At 42.2% G+C, this 17,075-nt stretch overlaps 1 protein-coding gene across 1 annotated transcript in view; it reads left to right on the top strand.

Moving 5' to 3' along the window:
• The window catches only part of LOC110523605 (BMP/retinoic acid-inducible neural-specific protein 1-like), a 162,488-nt gene that overhangs the window by 130,673 nt on the left and 14,740 nt on the right, over positions 1 to 17,075 (top strand). Inside the window, exons 6-7 of the mRNA XM_021602462.3 lie at positions 9,768 to 10,004; positions 16,911 to 17,075. The exon at positions 16,911 to 17,075 is cut by the window's right edge and continues 58 nt beyond it. Of these exons, the coding sequence (XP_021458137.2) occupies positions 9,768 to 10,004; positions 16,911 to 17,075 (402 nt within the window). The remainder of the gene's footprint in view (positions 1 to 9,767; positions 10,005 to 16,910) is intronic.

Genomic DNA, 17,075 nt, shown 5'->3' with positions numbered 1-17,075 from the left:
TGAACTTTGCGACCTTTTGCCACATTTCAGGCTTCAAACATAAAGATATAAAACTGTATTTTTTTGTGAAGAATCAACAAGTGGGACACAATCATGAAGTGGAACGACATTTATTGGATATTTCAAACTTTTTTAACAAATCAAAAACTGAAAAATTGGGAGTGCAAAATTATTCAGCCCCCTTAAGTTAATACTTTGTAGCGCCACCTTTTGCTGCGATTACAGCTGTAAGTCGCTTGGGGTATGTCTCTATCAGTTTTGCACATCGAGAGACTGAAATGTTTTCCCATTCCTCCTTGCAAAACAGCTCGAGCTCAGTGAGGTTGGATGGAGAGCATTTGTGAACAGCAGTTTTCAGTTCTTTCCACAGATTCTCGATTGGATTCAGGTCTGGACTTTGACTTGGCCATTCTAACACCTGGATATGTTTATTTTTGAACCATTCCATTGTAGATTTTGCTTTATGTTTTGGATCATTGTCTTGTTGGAAGACAAATCTCTGTCCCAGTCTCAGGTCTTTTGCAGACTCCATCAGGTTTTCTTCCAGAATGGTCCTGTATTTGGCTCCATCCATCTTCCCATCAATTTTAACCATCTTCCCTGTCCCTGCTGAAGAAAAGCAGGCCCAAACCATGATGCTGCCACCACCATGTTTGACAGTGGGGATGGTGTGTTCAGCTGTGTTGCTTTTACGCCAAACATAACGTTTTGCATTGTTGCCAAAAAGTTCAATTTTGGTTTCATCTGACCAGAGCACCTTCTTCCACATGTTTGGTGTGTCTCTCAGGTGGCTTGTGGCAAACTTTAAACAACACTTTTTATGGATATCTTTAAGAAATGGCTTTCTTCTTGCCACTCTTCCATAAAGGCCAGATTTGTGCAATATACGACTGATTGTTGTCCTATGGACAGAGTCTCCCACCTCAGCTGTAGATCTCTGCAGTTCATCCAGAGTGATCATGGGCCTCTTGGCTGCATCTCTGATCAGTCTTCTCCTTGTATGAGCTGAAAGTTTAGAGGGACGGCCAGGTCTTGGTAGATTTGCAGTGGTCTGATACTCCTTCCATTTCAATATTATCGCTTGCACAGTGCTCCTTGGGATGTTTAAAGCTTGGTAAATCTTTTTGTATCCAAATCCGGCTTTAAACTTCTTCACAACAGTATCTCGGACCTGCCTGGTGTGTTCCTTGTTCTTCATGATGCTCTCTGCGCTTTTAACGGACCTCTGAGACTATCACAGTGCAGGTGCATTTATACGGAGACTTGATTACACACAGGTGGATTGTATTTATCATCATTAGTCATTTAGGTCAACATTGGATCATTCAGAGATCCTCACTGAACTTCTGGAGAGAGTTTGCTGCACTGAAAGTAAAGGGGCTGAATAATTTTGCACGCCCAATTTTTCAGTTTTTGATTTGTTAAAAAAGTTTGAAATATCCAATAAATGTCGTTCCACTTCATGATTGTGTCCCACTTGTTGTTGATTCTTCACAAAAAAAATACAGTTTTATATCTTTATGTTTGAAGCCTGAAATGTGGCAAAAGGTTGCAAAGTTCAAGGGGGCCGAATACTTTCGCAAGGCACTGTATATACTGTATATAGATATATATCTATTTCTCTCTCTCTATATATATATATATGTATAGTGTATACTAATAATTTTGATTAAAAACTTTCTCTTTCAATCGCCCTTCTTCCATGTGACATTGGATTTTTATTAGCAAGTAGTTGTATCTGTTTTCAGCCAAGTTGGAAATGTTAACGCTTGCACACATCAGTGTCACACCTTTCTGTCTAGGCCCCTCCAGGATTCATGTCGAACATGTGCTTTGTGGCTAAACCCATAAAGTGTGTGTGTGATATCAGCGGAAGATCCCACCAGCCGAGTTCCTGCTAGCATTTCTGTGCACATGAACACGTGGCTGAAGGTGTTAAATTCTACTGGTGCACGTGACTGAGCAGCTTGTGCTCTCTCACAATACAGTCTTAGAAATAAAGGTGCTTTCTAGAAGCCTTTTAGGTTCCAGGTAGAACCCTTTTTGGATCCTGGTAGAACCATTTTGGGTTCCATGTAGAACTATTTCTACAGAAGGTTCTACATGCAACCAAAAAGGGTTCTACCTGGATCCAAATAGGGTTCTACCTGGATCCAAAAAGTGTTCTCCTATTGGGACAGCCACAGAGCCCTTTTGGAACCCTTTTTTTCTAAGAGTGTACAAAAAACAAACATTTCCAATTTCACTGTGTGAAAACATATCTTTGCACAGTTAATGACTAGAGCTCTGAGAGATTACTATCAGATAGTTACAGATTGTGTAAGGACATTCATTTGATAACAGCAATACAAAAAGCACTATATTTTTGCAACTGTCTGCAGGCACTGCTATTACAAAATTGTGTAAAAGTTCTACTGTTAATAAATCAATAACATTATTGTCCCTGCTGTGGTTGTGATGCTGTGTTGGAACTGTAGAAGAAAACAAGTTACCACCGGTTTAGTATTGCCCTGACCCATCTCTCTGTGTCTCTGTGTCCAGTGTTCAGCACCATTGGCAATATTTCAACACCATGGACAGCTCATCTTGTACTCCCCACCTGGTTCAATCAACCAAATGCTGCAACGTGCAATTTCTGCCTTGCCCTTTATGAGAAGGCGGTAGTCGGCCTGAATGCAAGGGCAATTTATATATGTAATTTTCTGTTTTTACAGAAATTACGATAGCCTCTCATTATTCTTTGAGGAAACAGAATAATTATTAGGTTCCTCTGAAAATATACTTGTACAGTCTATAGAGCGATGTTGTTGCTTCACTGAATATTGGCCTGGGCCACCACAATCCTGCTACTACATGCAACCCAGCCATTATTGTGGGGTGCATTCAACGTAAACTACAGTTGTATTGATACATTTCTTCAGATACGCGGAAGCGCTCTATTTTTTTTACTAGTCTAGGTATTTGCATAATGTGTTCCAGTATTCATAAAAATGTTATGAAATCCAGTTGTCTACTTGAGAGATGAGGTAGGTAATACATCATGCATTTGTGCGATTTTCTCAAAATGAAACCAGTGATTAAATTTAAGTGTTGGAAGATATCAAGGGCAATATGCAGAACATTATTCCTATTTATTAATTTTTAAATGAGCTTGTCGATCTCCTACAAAATAATCTACTGCACCAGCAGTCCTGTTTGACAACACTGCGGATATATTTGCCCAGAACAGACATAAAACCAATTCTAAGTAAGGCACAGCCAGAGCTGTAAAAAGCTGCATTTTAAGAATTTGGATTTTTACAATCAATACAGTTTTCTGTCAAGGCATAATTTGAACAGACACACTAAGCTAGCCGGAACGTAAAAAACTGTATATGAAAAAATGGAGATGACTAGCGACATTAGCTACACTGTAGAGGAGTCATAGGTTGATCTGAACAAAGCTGGAGCACAAAGCAGAGGATTAACAGTTACGGTCTTAACACAACCATGCGGCCCCTTTTATTACAAGGGACATGGGCGAGCCTATGATGAGTAAAAAGAGGTGGATTTCCAGTTTAGGGGTTTTCATGTTTTATGCGGTCCTAAAATGAGTCGGTGTAATTTAATGCCCCATTCAATGTAATGCACTTTATTGCACCAGTGGATTAAATAATGATTATTTTGCGAATTTGTGGCTACACAATGGTCTATTAATCTTTGATGAAACTGTATCTTATGAGGCGAAGCGGGGCATCACAACGAGCGGCGAGTGTTAGCGAGGAGTCGTGAACGCTTGGCCGCCGCCCGCACTAGCTCATCCATCAACATACCAAAAACTCTGGGAGAAAGAGCGAGACAGCAAAGTCACGGGCACAGGACACTTTTCTGCATTCATGGGCCACTTTTTAGCATTCATGGAAGCCTGAGTCCTGCCACAGTGTATGTATGTTATACGTGAGGGAAATACCTTAGCCTATGATGCAATCAGATTAGCTGGTATTCAAGGTCCTATTTATTTAGTGGCAGAGTGAGTCAGAGGGCTTACTGTGAATTATGTGCACTGACGGAGCATGAAGTTAGAGGTTATCAAACAGTGGCAAAATAATTCTGATATTTGCCTCCATTTTATTAAGTAAATCTTTAGTTAAACTCCTTGATGTGCTGCCTCTCTGGCTTCTGATGGTTTGCTGTGCTACCGAAACAATATCCAGGACTCATTTAGCTATTACACTGGAAGGAGACTAAGTGTTTCAGGGTGGCATCATTTTAGCATAAAAATAAGTTGTTTTACCTAAAGTGCAAGACATTTTTTTATAGACTCATTTTATTACACAGATTTTTTTCATTGTGATTTGTGGTAGAGGAGACCATAAGATGGGGCAATTATGACTGAATCAGAGTGAGAGATGGGGAATAAGACGTTTGCAGAGAGAGAGAGAAATGGATGTGGGACAGAGAGGGTGGTTTGCTAGAGAGAATGAGGCAGTGAGAGTGAGTCAGAGAGAGCGACAGAGAAAATAATGAAGAGAGGCAGAAAGAGAGAGAGTCCTCTGACTGGCTGAGCAGTGTCTGTGTGAGTCCTGCGGTCTGGGCAGTGATTCTGTAATATCTAAAGGAGAATGAGTGGCCCTGGTGCTAGGAGGGAGAATAAGGGGGTTGAAAAACTCTGTGTTATTTTGCACTCGGCCGCTGGCACTGCCTCTGTCAGTGAGCGGCGTCGATCCGTGAACTCGCCATCTGGATTCCCCCACAAATCACATTACATTTTAGGGCCCAGGAATACATCAAGCTAAATGAATATTGGCTCCGGGGGCCGCAGACAGGCCTGATGGTAAAAGAGCCCTTTGCAATCCAACTCTTTGTGGTCAGATATGATCCATCCATCCATCCCTCTCTTCCTTTCTCATCCACCCCTGTTCGGCACTGGGACTGATGAGGACGACAGTTGTGAATGGAGTATTCTGTCACAGAGTAAATACAAAGCAAAGTTACACGGTGGGATTAAATGTTGTGAGAATACTGAGACACAGAGCGGAGTAGCAAGATACAACATGAACTCATAGAAATCTGTGTATGCCTATACACTACTGACATAGACCTCGGGTCGAAACGTGGCACTCAATAAAACTACGGGAGCATTCAACAGTGTGCATTTATCAATCTTTCTTTTCTCTCATAGAGGAAGGTTGCATTGTACTGTTTTAACCTTACCTATAGATGGACATGGTTTCATTTATTTGTCAAGTTACACGAAAGGAAAGGTATTACTTTGTATTATAAGGAAAGCTAACCACAGGTAGGTTTAATTCTTTACAATATTTATTAGCAAATGATGAACTTTGATAAATGGCACTGTGTGATTAAGCTTTAATGTATTTTGAATTAAGCTTCATTTACTTTGAAGCCATCCACCAGTTTTCAGTTTAGTTTTTATTTAGTGGATTTAATGAACGGCATACTCATATTGATTCTCCAACTGTTTATTTGCTGTTAAGATTTTGTTAGATACAAGAATGTATAAAAATAGATGGCTGCACTGAGCAAAATTAAAAACATATTCGCATTTTATTTCATACCGTGTCTTTTTGCTGATTTTAAAGCCCAGTTTTCATATTTGGGTAAAACGCAAGTAAATCAATCAAATCAACGTTTATTGGTCGCGTACACAGATTTGCAGGCGTTACCGCAGGTCCCAAAAAAAACATGTTATTTGTCACATGCGCCAAATACGACAGGTGTAGACCGTACAGTGAAATGCTTACATACAAGCCCTTAACCAACAATGCTTTAAGAAGCTTTAAGAAAAAAAGTGCTATGTAAAAAAATAGATAAAAGTAACAAATAATTAAACAGCAGCAGTAAAATAATAATAGCGAGGCTATATACAGGGGGTACCTGTACAGAGTCAATGTGCGGGGGCACCGGTTAGTCGAGGTAATTGAGGTAATATGTACATGTAGGTAGAGTTAAAGTGACAATGCATAGATAATATACAGAGAGTAGCAGCAGCGTAAAAGAGGGGTCTGGGTAGCCCTTTGATTAGCTGTTCAGGAGTCTTATGGCTTGGGGGTAGAAGCTGTTAATAAGCCTTTTGGACTTGGCACTCCGGTACCGCTTGCCGTGCGTTAGAAGAGATAACAGTCTATGACTAAGATGGCTGGAGTCTTAGACAATTGTTAGGGCCTTCCTGGTATAGAGGTCCTGGATGGAAGATTGGCCCCAGTGATGTACTGGGCTGTACGCACTACCGTCTGTAGTGCCATGCGGTCGGAGACTGAGCAGTTGCCATCCATGCAGTGATGCAACCATGCTTTCGATGGAGCAGCTGTCGAACATTTTGAGGATCTGAGAACCCATGCCAAATCTTTTCAGTCTCCTGAGGGAGAATAGGCTTTGTCGTGCCCTCTTCAAGACTTTCTTAGTGTGTGGACCGTGATAGTTTGCTGGTGATGTGGACACCAAGGAACTTGAAGCTCTCAAGGTGAAGTATAATCCAAGTATGGAAACATAATTAGTTCAATCACTCAGTAGCACATTAACAACACATTTTTTTTCAGAGGCGCTGTTTGCACTAAAGTCAAAGCTATTACGAATATCTTGCCTTGACAAGATGCAGTTTAATTTGAGGAAGAAAAATCTATTAAGTTATTTTCTAATACATTGGCTTGTATTTTCAGTGTGAAGAGGTACTTTCCGTCCAACCATCTCCAGATTACCAAGGCTAGGTCACCGCTAACATAAGAGAGGCAATTATCCATTCAGTGTGTTGCCAAACTGTTTACACACACACACACACGCACACGCACACACGCACACACACACACACACACACACACACACACACACACACACACACACACACACACACACACACACACACACACACACACGAGGAGCAAGTAATACATGACTGCTGTGTTAAATAAACCAAGACACAACAGGACAGCAGGCATCAATCACTGTTCCATTTTGTCACATCATGAATAGCCCTCCAGAGAAAGTCAGCTCAAAGTCAAACAAGGGCAAACTTTTAAACCAACTTCATCAATATGCGTTGATGTACAGAATCTGTCATGACAAACTGCAGCCTGAAAACCCCATCAGTGACATTGAGGCATACTGTATTGGTTTAAAGGTATACACACACAAAAAAGTATGATAAGGTACATGAAAGTTCAAGAAGGCATTTCTGCCAAAAAACAACAACATTTTGATGAGGAAAAGAAAGTTAAGGTTCAAGCGGTTCTCCTGTGAAGTAGTGACCCGCGACATACACCTAGTTTCCTGAAACGGGTCACATATTATGGCAAGAACAGCTCAAATAAGCAAAGAGAAACGACAGTCCATTATTTTAAGAACATTTCAAGAACTTTAAAAGTTTATTCAAGTGCAGTCGCAAAAACCACCAAGTGCTATGATGAAACTGGCTCTCTTGAGGACCTTCGCAGGAAAGGAAGACCCAGAGTTATCTCTGCTGCAGAGGATAAGTTCATTAGTTACCAGCCTCAGAAAGCGGCAATTAACTGACCCTCATTTTGCAGCCCAAATAAATGCTTCACAGATTTCAAGTAACAGACACATCTCAACATCAACTGTTCAGAGGAGACTGCGTGAATCAGGCCTTCATGGTTGAATTGTTGCCAAGACACCACTACTAAAGGACACCAACAAGAAGAAGAGACTTGCTTGGGACATTAGACCAGTGGAAATCTGTCCTTTGGTCTGATGAGTTCAAATTTGTTGTGTCTTTGTAAAACAAAGAGTATGTGAACGGATGATCTCCACATGTGATCTCCCCGGCCAGGCACGACTCCAACACCATCATTAAGTTTGCAGATGACACAACAGTGGTAGGTCTGGTCACGATAACGATGAGACAGCCTATAGGGAGGAGGTCAGAGACCTGGCCGGGTGGTGCCAGAATAACAACCTATCCCTCAACATAACCAAGACTGAGGAGATGATTGTGGACGACAGGAAGAGGAGGACCGAACACGCCCCCATTCTCATCGTGGAGCAGGTTGAGAGCATCAAGTTCCTTGGTGTCCACATCACCAACAAACTAGAATGGTTCAAACACACCAAGACAGTTGTGAAGAGAGCACGACAAAGCCTATTCCCCGTCAGGAAACTAAAAAGATTTGGCATGGGTCCTCAGATTCTCAAAAGGTTCTACAGCTGCAACATCGAGAGAATCCTGACTAGTTGCATCCCTGCCTGGTACAGCAATTGCTCTGCCTCTGACCGCAAGGCACTACAGAGGGTAGTGCGTATGGACCAGTACATCACTGGGGCAAAGCTGCCTGCCATCCAGGACCTCTACACCAGGCAGTGTCAGAGGAAAGCCTAAAAATGGTCAAAAACCCCAGCCACTCCAGTCTTAGACTTCTCTCTACTACTGCATGGCAAGCCGTACCGGAGTGCCAAGTCTAGGACAAACAGTTTTTACCCCCAAGTCATAAGACTCCTGAACAGGTAATCAAATGGCTACCCTGACTATTTGCATTGTGTATCCCCCCCCCCCCCAACCCCTCTTTTACGCTATTGCTACTCTCTGTTTATCATATATGCATAGTCACTTTAACTATACATTCATGTATATACTACCTCAATTGGCCCAACTTTGCGGGCTATCTGTATTGTGTCCCACCACCCGCCAACCCCTCTTTTACGCTACTGCTAGTCTTTGTTCATCATATATGCATAGTCACTTTAACCATATCTACATGTACATACTACCTCAATCAGCCTGACTAACCGGTATCTGTATGTAGCCTCAATACTTTTATAGCCTCGCAACTGTATATAGCCTCGCTACTGTCTTTTTTCTGTTGTTTGTATTTCTTTACTTACCTATTGTTCACCAATACCTTTTTTGCACTACTGGTTAGAGCCTGTAAGTAAGCACTTCACTGTAAGGTTTCACTGTAACCTGTTGTATTCGGCGCACGTGACGAATAAACTTTGATTTGATTTTTGTGGTTCCCACCGTGAAGCATGGAGTAGGGGGTGTGATGGTGTGGTGGTGCTTTGCTGGTGACACTGTCTGTGATTGATTTAGAATTCAAGGCACACTTAATCAGCATGGCTACCACAGCATTCTGCAGCGATACATCATCCCACCTGGTTTGTGCTTAGTGGGACTATCATTTGTTTTCAACAGGACAATGACCCAACACACCTCCAGGCTGTGTATTGGCTGTTTGACCAAGAAGGAGAGCGATGGAGTGCTTCTTCAGATGACCTGGCCTCCACAATCATCAGACCTCAACCCAATTGAGATGGTTTGGGATGAGTTGGTCCATAGAGTGAAGGAGAAGCAGCCAACAAGTGCTCAGCATACGTGGGAACTCCTTCAAAACCGTTGGAAAAGCATTCCTTCTGAAGCTGGTTGAGAGAATGGCAAGACATGTGCAAAGTTGTCATCCAGGCAAAGGGTGGCTACTTTGAAGAATCTCAAATATAAAATATATTTTGATTTATTTAACACTTTTTTTGGTTACTACATGATATATGTGTTATTTCCTAGCTTTTATGTCTTCACTATTATTCTACAATGTAGAAAAGTTCAAATGAAGAAAGACCCTTGAATGAGTAGGTGTGTCCGATCTTTTGACTGCTACTGAATATAGATTTTGAACCTGTATCTCAACATTTCTACACTGACACAGATGTACAGGTTAAACTTTCAGTTCAAATGCAATTTCATACCAACCTCTCTTTTCAAAACAGCATAACTGTGTTTTAGACATGTTTCTTATGAACCATTTCCCTTTGTGTTCCAGGTCTCCAGGTCATCTTTCCAGAGTACCTCCAGGAGAAGTTTGTCCAGTCAGCTCTGAGCTACATCATGTGTAACGGGGAGGGGGAGTACGTCTGCCGGAACAGCCAGTGTATCTGCATGTGTTCTGACGAATACCCACAATGCAACTGTCCCATCACCGACATCCAGATCATGGAGAACACCCTGCTGGGACAGGCGGAGTCATGGGCAACCTCCTACAAGGACTTTGAGAACTCAGGTAAGCAGGGAAGGATATTTGATAGCAATTTCTTGTTAGTCTACTGTACAGTCTACTATAGTTTTGATCGGCCATGTGTCTTCGTCCACAAACAATAGGGGTGTGGTAATCGAAGTTGCTGTTGAGTACCTGTAACAGATTAATTGACATTATGCTTAATTATTTTGTTATTTTACCCCCTTAAACTATAAAGTTAAATAAAGTTTAAATAAAAATAAATAAAATAAAATCTATATTCAATTAAATTTCAATCAAATGTATTTATAAAGCCCTTCTTACATCAGCTGTTGTCACAAAGTGCTGTACAGAAACCCAGCCTAAAACCCCAAACAGCAAGCAATGCAGGTGTAGAAGCACAGTGGTTAGGAAAAACTTCCTAGAAAGTCCGGAACCTAGGAAGAAACCTAGAGAGGAACAAGGCTATGAGTGGTGGCCAGTCCTCTTCTGGCTGTGCCTGGTGGAGATTATAACAGAACATGGCCAAGATGTTCAAATGTTCATAGATGACCAGTAGGGTCAAATAATAATAATCACAGGGGTTGTAGAGTGTGCAACAGGTCAGCACCTCAGGAGTAAATGTCAGTTGGCTTTTCATAGCTGATCATTCAGAGTATCTCTACCACTCCTGCTGTCTCTAGAGAGTTGAAACAGCAGGTCTGGGACAAGGTAGCATGTCCGGTGAACAGGTCAGGGTTCCATAGCTACAGGCAGAACAGTTGACACTGGAGCAACAGCATGACCAGGTGGACGGGGGACAGCAAGGAAACATCATGCCAGGAAGTCCTGAGGCATGGTCTTAGGGCTCAGGTCCTTCGAGAGAAAGAAAGAAAGAAAGAAAGAAAGAAAGAAAGAAAGAAAGGAGAGAGAGAGAGAGAAAAAAAGAGAGAAAAAGAGAGAGCATAATTAAATTCACACAGGACACCGGATAAGACAGGATAAATACTCCAGATATAACAGACTGACCCTAGCCCCCCGACACATAAACTATTGCAGCATAAATACTGGAGGCTGAGACAGGAGGGATCGGGAGACACTGTGGCCCCGTCCAACGATACCCCCGGACAGAGCCAAACAGGCAGGATTTATCTTCTTGGTGACAGGGGGGCAGTATTGAGTAGCTTGGTGAATAAGGCGCCCAGAGTAAACTGCCTGCTACTCTGTCCCAGATGCTAATATATGCATATTATTAGTAGTATTGGATATAAAACACTCTGAAGTTTCTAAAACTGTTTGAATTATGTCTGTGAGTATAGCAGAACTCATATGGCAGGCAAAAACCTGAGAAAAATCCAACCACGAAGTGAGAAGTGGAGTTTTTTTTCATTCCAATATACAGTGTAAATGGGGTCATATTGCACTTCCTAAAGCTTCCACTAGATGTCAACCGTCTTTAGAACGATGTTTCAGGCTTCTACTGTGAAGTGGGGGCGAATGAGAGGGGATTGAGCCAGGTGTCTGGCAGAGTGCCACAGGCTCTGAGGCACGGTCACGAGAGAGTTAGCTCTCGTTCCATTGCTTTTCCACAGACATAGGAATTCTCTGGTTGGAACATTATTGAACATTTATAATAAAAACAACCTAAAGATTGATTCTATACTTAGTTTGACAAGTTTCTACGGGCTGTAATATAACCTTTTGAACTTTTTGTCCGACGTTCGGCTGGACCTGAACGTGCGTTTGGATTTGTTTACCAAACGCACTAACAAAAGAAGCTATTTGGACATAAATGATGAACTTATCGAACAAATCAAACATTTATCGTGGATCTGAGATTCCTGGGAGTGCTTTCTGATGAAGATCATCAAAGGTAAGTGATTATTTATAATTCTATTTCTTACTAATGTTGACTAGACAATATGGCGGATATCTTTGTTGGCTGCTTTGTTGTCTGAACGCTGTACTCAGATTATTGCATGGTTTGATTTTTCCGTAAAAAATATTATATTCCATGTATAACACTTGTATTTTCATCAACATTTTCATCAACATTTATGATGAGTATTTCTCTGAATTGATGTGGCTCTCTGCACAATCACCGCATGTTTTAGAACTACTGAACGTAACGCGCCAATGTAAAATTAGATTTTTTTATATAAATATGCACTTTATCGAGCAAAACATACATGTATTGTGTAACATGAAGTCCTATGAGTGTCATCTGATGAAGATCATCAAAGGTTATTGATTAATTTTATCTCTATTTGTGCTTTTTGTGACTCCTCTCTTTGGCTGGAAAAAATGGCTGTGTTTTTCTGTGAGTTGGTGGTGACCTAACATAATCGTTTGTGGTGCTTTTAATGTAAAGCATTTTTGAAATCAGAAACTTTGGCTGGATTAATGAGAATGTTATCTTTAAAATGGTGTAAAATACTTGCATGCTTGAGGAATTTTAATTATGACATTTTTGTTGTTTTTAATTTGGCGCCCTGCACTTTCACAGGCTGTTGGCGACCGTCCCACATACCCCAGAGAGCTTAACCCCACCCACTTTGCAAAAGTACAGCTCCCACACCACTAGAGGGATATCTTCAACCACCAACTTACTATCCTGAGACAAGGCCGAGTATAGCCCACGAAGATCTCCCCCACGGCACAAAACCAAGGGGGGCGCCAACCCGGAAAGGAAGGTCACATCAGTGACTCAACCTACTCAAGTGACGCACCCCTCCTAGGCATGGCATGGAAGAGCACCAATAAGACTGTGACTCAGTCCCTGTAATAGGGTTTGAGGCAGAGAATCCCAGTGGAGACAGGGAACCGGCCAGGCAGAGACAGCAAGGGTGGTTAGTCGCAGTAGTCTAACCTAGAAGTGACAAAAGCATGGATTCATTTTTCTCCCACACTTTTGGACAGAAAGTTTCTGATTTTTGCAATGTTACGTAGATGAAAAAAAGTTGTCCTTGACAGTCTTGATATGTTCGTCAACAGAGAGATCATGGTCCAGAGTAACGCCAAGGTCCACAGTTTATTTGAGACGACTGTACAACCATCAAGATTAATTGTCAGATTCAACAGAATATCCCTTTGTTTCTTGGGACCAAGAACTAGCATCTCTATTTTGTCCGAATTTAATAAGTAGAACATTTTCCGCCATCCACTTCCTTATGTCTGAAACACAGGCTTCCAGGCAGGCTAATTTTGGGGCTTCGCCATGTTTGATCAAAATATACAGCTGTGTGTTGTCCGCATCGCAGCGAAAGTTAACATTATGTTTCTGAATGACATCTTCAAGAGGTAAAATATATAGTGAAAACAATAGTGGTCCTAAAACGGAGCTTTGAGGAACCCCAAAATGTACAGTTGATTTTTCAGAGGAGTAGGGTCCAGTATACAGCTTGAAGGTTTAGAGGCCATGATTATTTTCATAAATGTGTCAAGAGATATAAACTCAGCAAAAAAAGAAACATCCCTTTTTCAGGACCCTGTCTTTCAAAGATAATGCGTAATAATCCAAATAACTTCACAGATCTTCATTGCAAAGTGTTTAAACACTGTTTCCCATGCTTGTTCAATGAACCATAAACAATTAATGAACATGCACCTGTGGAACGGTCGTTAAGACACTAACAGCTTACAGACTGTAGGCAGTTAAGGTCACAGTTATGAAAACTTAGGACACTAAAGAGGCCTTTCTACTGACTCTGAAAAACACAAAAAGAAAGATGCTGAGGGTCCCTGCTCCTCTGCGTGAAGGTGCCTTAGGCATGCTGCAAGGAGGCATGAGGACTGCAGATGTGGGCAGGGCAATAAATTGTAATATCCGTACTGTGAGACGCCTAAGACAGAGTTACAGGGAGACAGGACGGACAGCTGATTGTCCTCGCAGTGGCAGATCACATGTAACAACACCTGCACAGGATCGGTACATCCGAACATCACACCTGCGGGACAGGTACAGGATGGCAACAACAACTGCACGAGTTACACCGGGAACGCACAATCCCTCCATCAGTGATCAGACTGTTCGCAATAGGCTGAGAGAGGCAGGACTGAGGGCTTGTAGGCCTGTCGTAAGATAGGTCCTCACCAGACATCCCCAGCAACAACGTCGCCTATGGGCACAAACCCACCGTCGCTAGACCAGACAGGACTGGCAAAAAGTGTTCTTCACTCACAAGTCACGATTTTGTCTCACCAGGGGTGATGGTCGGATTCACGTTTATTGTCAAAGGAATAAGTGTTACACCGAGGCCTGTACTCTGGAGCGGGATTGATTTGGAGGTGTAGGGTCCATCATGGTCTGGGGCTGTGTGTCACAGCATCATCAGACTGAGCTTGTTGTCATGGCAGGCAATCTCAATGCTGTGCGTTACAGGGAAGACATCCTCCTCCCTCATGTGGTACCCTTTCTGCAGGCTCATTCTGACATGACCCTCCAGCATGACAATGCCACCAGCCATACTGCTCATTCTGTGCCTGATTTCCTGCAAGACAGAAATGTCAGTGTTCTGCCATGGCCAGCGAAGAGCTCGGATCTCAATCCCATGGAGCACGTCTGGGACCTATTGGATCGGAGGGTGAGGGTAAGGGCCATTCCCCTGAGAAATGTCCAGGAACTTGCAGGTGCCTTGGTGGATGAGTGGGGGTAACATCTCACAACAAGAACTGGCAAATCTGGTGCAGTCCATGAGGAGGAGATGCACTGGAGTACTTAATGCAGCTGGTGGCCACACCAGATACTGACTGCAAATTTTGATTTTGACTCCCCCCCTTTGTTCAGGGACACATTATTTAATTTCTGTTAGTCACATGTCTGTGAAACATGTTCAGTTTTTGTCTCAGTTGTTGAATCTTGTCATGTTCATACAAATATTTACAAATTATAAGTTAGTTGAAAATTAACACAGTTAACAGCGAGAGGACGTTTCTTTTTGTGCTGAGTTTATTATTAAAAAACTTGAGTGTCTCCCTTGATCCTAAGTCCTGGCAGAGTTGTGCAGACTCAGGGCAACTGAGCTTTGGAGGACTACGCAGATTTAAAGAGGAGTGTAACTTGCTTTCTAATGATGATGATCTTTTCGTCAAAGAAGTTCATGAATTTATCACTGCTGAAGTGAAAGCCATCCTCTCTTGGGGAATGCTGCTTTTTAGTTAGCTTTGCGATAGTATCAAAAATACATTTTGGATTGTTCTTATTTTTCTCAATTAAGTTGGAAAAATAGGATGATAGAGCAGCAGTTAGGGCTCTTTGATACTGCACGTTACTGTCTTTCCAAGCTGGTCGGAAGACTTCCAGTTTGGTGTGGCAGCATTTCAGTTCCAATTTTCTAGAAGCTTGCTTCAGAGCTCGGGTATTTTCTGTGTACCAGGGAGCTAGTTTCTTATGACAAATGTTTTTTTGTTTTTAGGAGTGTGACTGCATATGGGGTATTTCGCAAGGTTAAATTGAGTTCCTCATTTAGGTGGTTATTCCTAAAGTAAAGGCAGAAACAAAGGTAACATTTTTGCCTAACACTTTCTCTCGCTGAACTTCTAACACGAGTGGGGTGGGCGTGGCTTCTTGGCAGTGATCGCAAGAGCAGCTGATCACCGATTTGACAGCTCCAACACATTTCCCCCTCAGACACCGCCAAAACATCCGCTATGCAGGTGTATGCTATGGCCGGTTAAGGCTTGATCTGATTGAATCTAGGCCTAAGAAAGCAATAAAGAGGGATGCAAATGATAAGGATATCCCATGATTTAGCTCCTTTCTTGGCTTCCGTCACTGGTTTCCGTCTCTGGAGAGGCCAGTTATGACTGTACGTTTGCATATAGACCTCAGCTAGGCATTAATGGCCGATCTGTCATTCAGTAGAACAGAAGCAGGTCTTTACAGCATCCAATATCAACAGAAAACAGTGGTATAATGGTATATCCACTAACAGTAAGCTCTAAATTCATACTGTCAGCTGGTTTTTATCGGGCGTGTCTGGATTTTACGCGAGTCACCTTCTACACCTTCTACGATAACTTATTGGAACCAATCTGCAATAAAGTGGGGATGAATAATTCAAGGGCCCATTGGAACATCTTCTGTTTTAGAAAAAGTCTCCAGGAGTTAATCGTAAACAGTCAATTCTCTCTACCACCTCAGCCAGGTTTCACTAAGCACGCCACAGGCTAAATGGGTGTGAGGATATATTGTCATTCAGTCAGATAGGGAAGCCACACACTATGCAATCAGTACAGCCTCCTGCATGAATCAAAGGGTGAAACGATAACTTCTGTTGATACAGCTTGCAAAATAGAACATGTACCCTTCAAAACAGATGTCATCCTTATAAAACAGTTACAATCAAAACGCTATCTGCATTGTTTCAGTTGGAGAAACCCTATCAACAAACCACCATATTCCAAATGCCTAGCGAATGACCCACATTGCTGACAGTTATTTCTGGCCAAACACTCAGTCACATCACTGAGCATCCCCTGTCTCATCCCCTACTGATCAAGTCAGAATAGTGAAGTACAGAGAAGGCTGGTTACTCCCAAAGGGAGTCGCTCAGTATCCACCTGACAGGGTTCGTACTTATATATTATTAACAAGTAATAAAAGGAGCCAAATAAAACCTGACAGCCATACATATATATTATAGAGGACACACAAAATGAGTTTGAGTCGCTCAAGGTCATTGGCTGCAATGAAGAGATTTCTAAGATGAAGTACCTAGACATTTTTAAAACAAGGGTAGAAAACGGTATTTTAGTTTGAGCATATGTATCAACATGATAAATGCCAATGGTATTTTGAGAGCTTAATTCAAGGCATGTAATGCATCATGATGCCACTTAAGCTTCAGTTGAAACCCATGAGAACTGAAAGAAAAGATGACTGACCCAAAGTTGCACTGACAACAGACCGTCTTTGTCTGTTTCCCTCAATATCTCTTACTCACCCTCCCTCCCTCTCTCTCCCTCCTCCAGACGAGTTTAAGTCGTTCCTGAAGAGGCTGCCCTCCACCCACTTCCTGCCGGTCAGCAGTGTCCACCTCCTCTGGGGCAGTGACTGGGACCTGCAGGCCCGCTACCGCCTGCTCCAGAGCTCATTGGAGACCCAGAGGCTCAAGATCCAGCGCACTGCCCGCAAGC

The sequence above is a fragment of the Oncorhynchus mykiss genome, chromosome 5 (assembly GCF_057628025.1).
Source record: "Oncorhynchus mykiss isolate SJ-2025 chromosome 5, ASM5762802v1, whole genome shotgun sequence".
Classification (NCBI taxonomy): Eukaryota; Metazoa; Chordata; class Actinopteri; order Salmoniformes; family Salmonidae; genus Oncorhynchus; species Oncorhynchus mykiss.
Note: the sequence above shows the minus strand (reverse complement) of the source record. Positions and strands in the feature narration are given on the sequence as shown.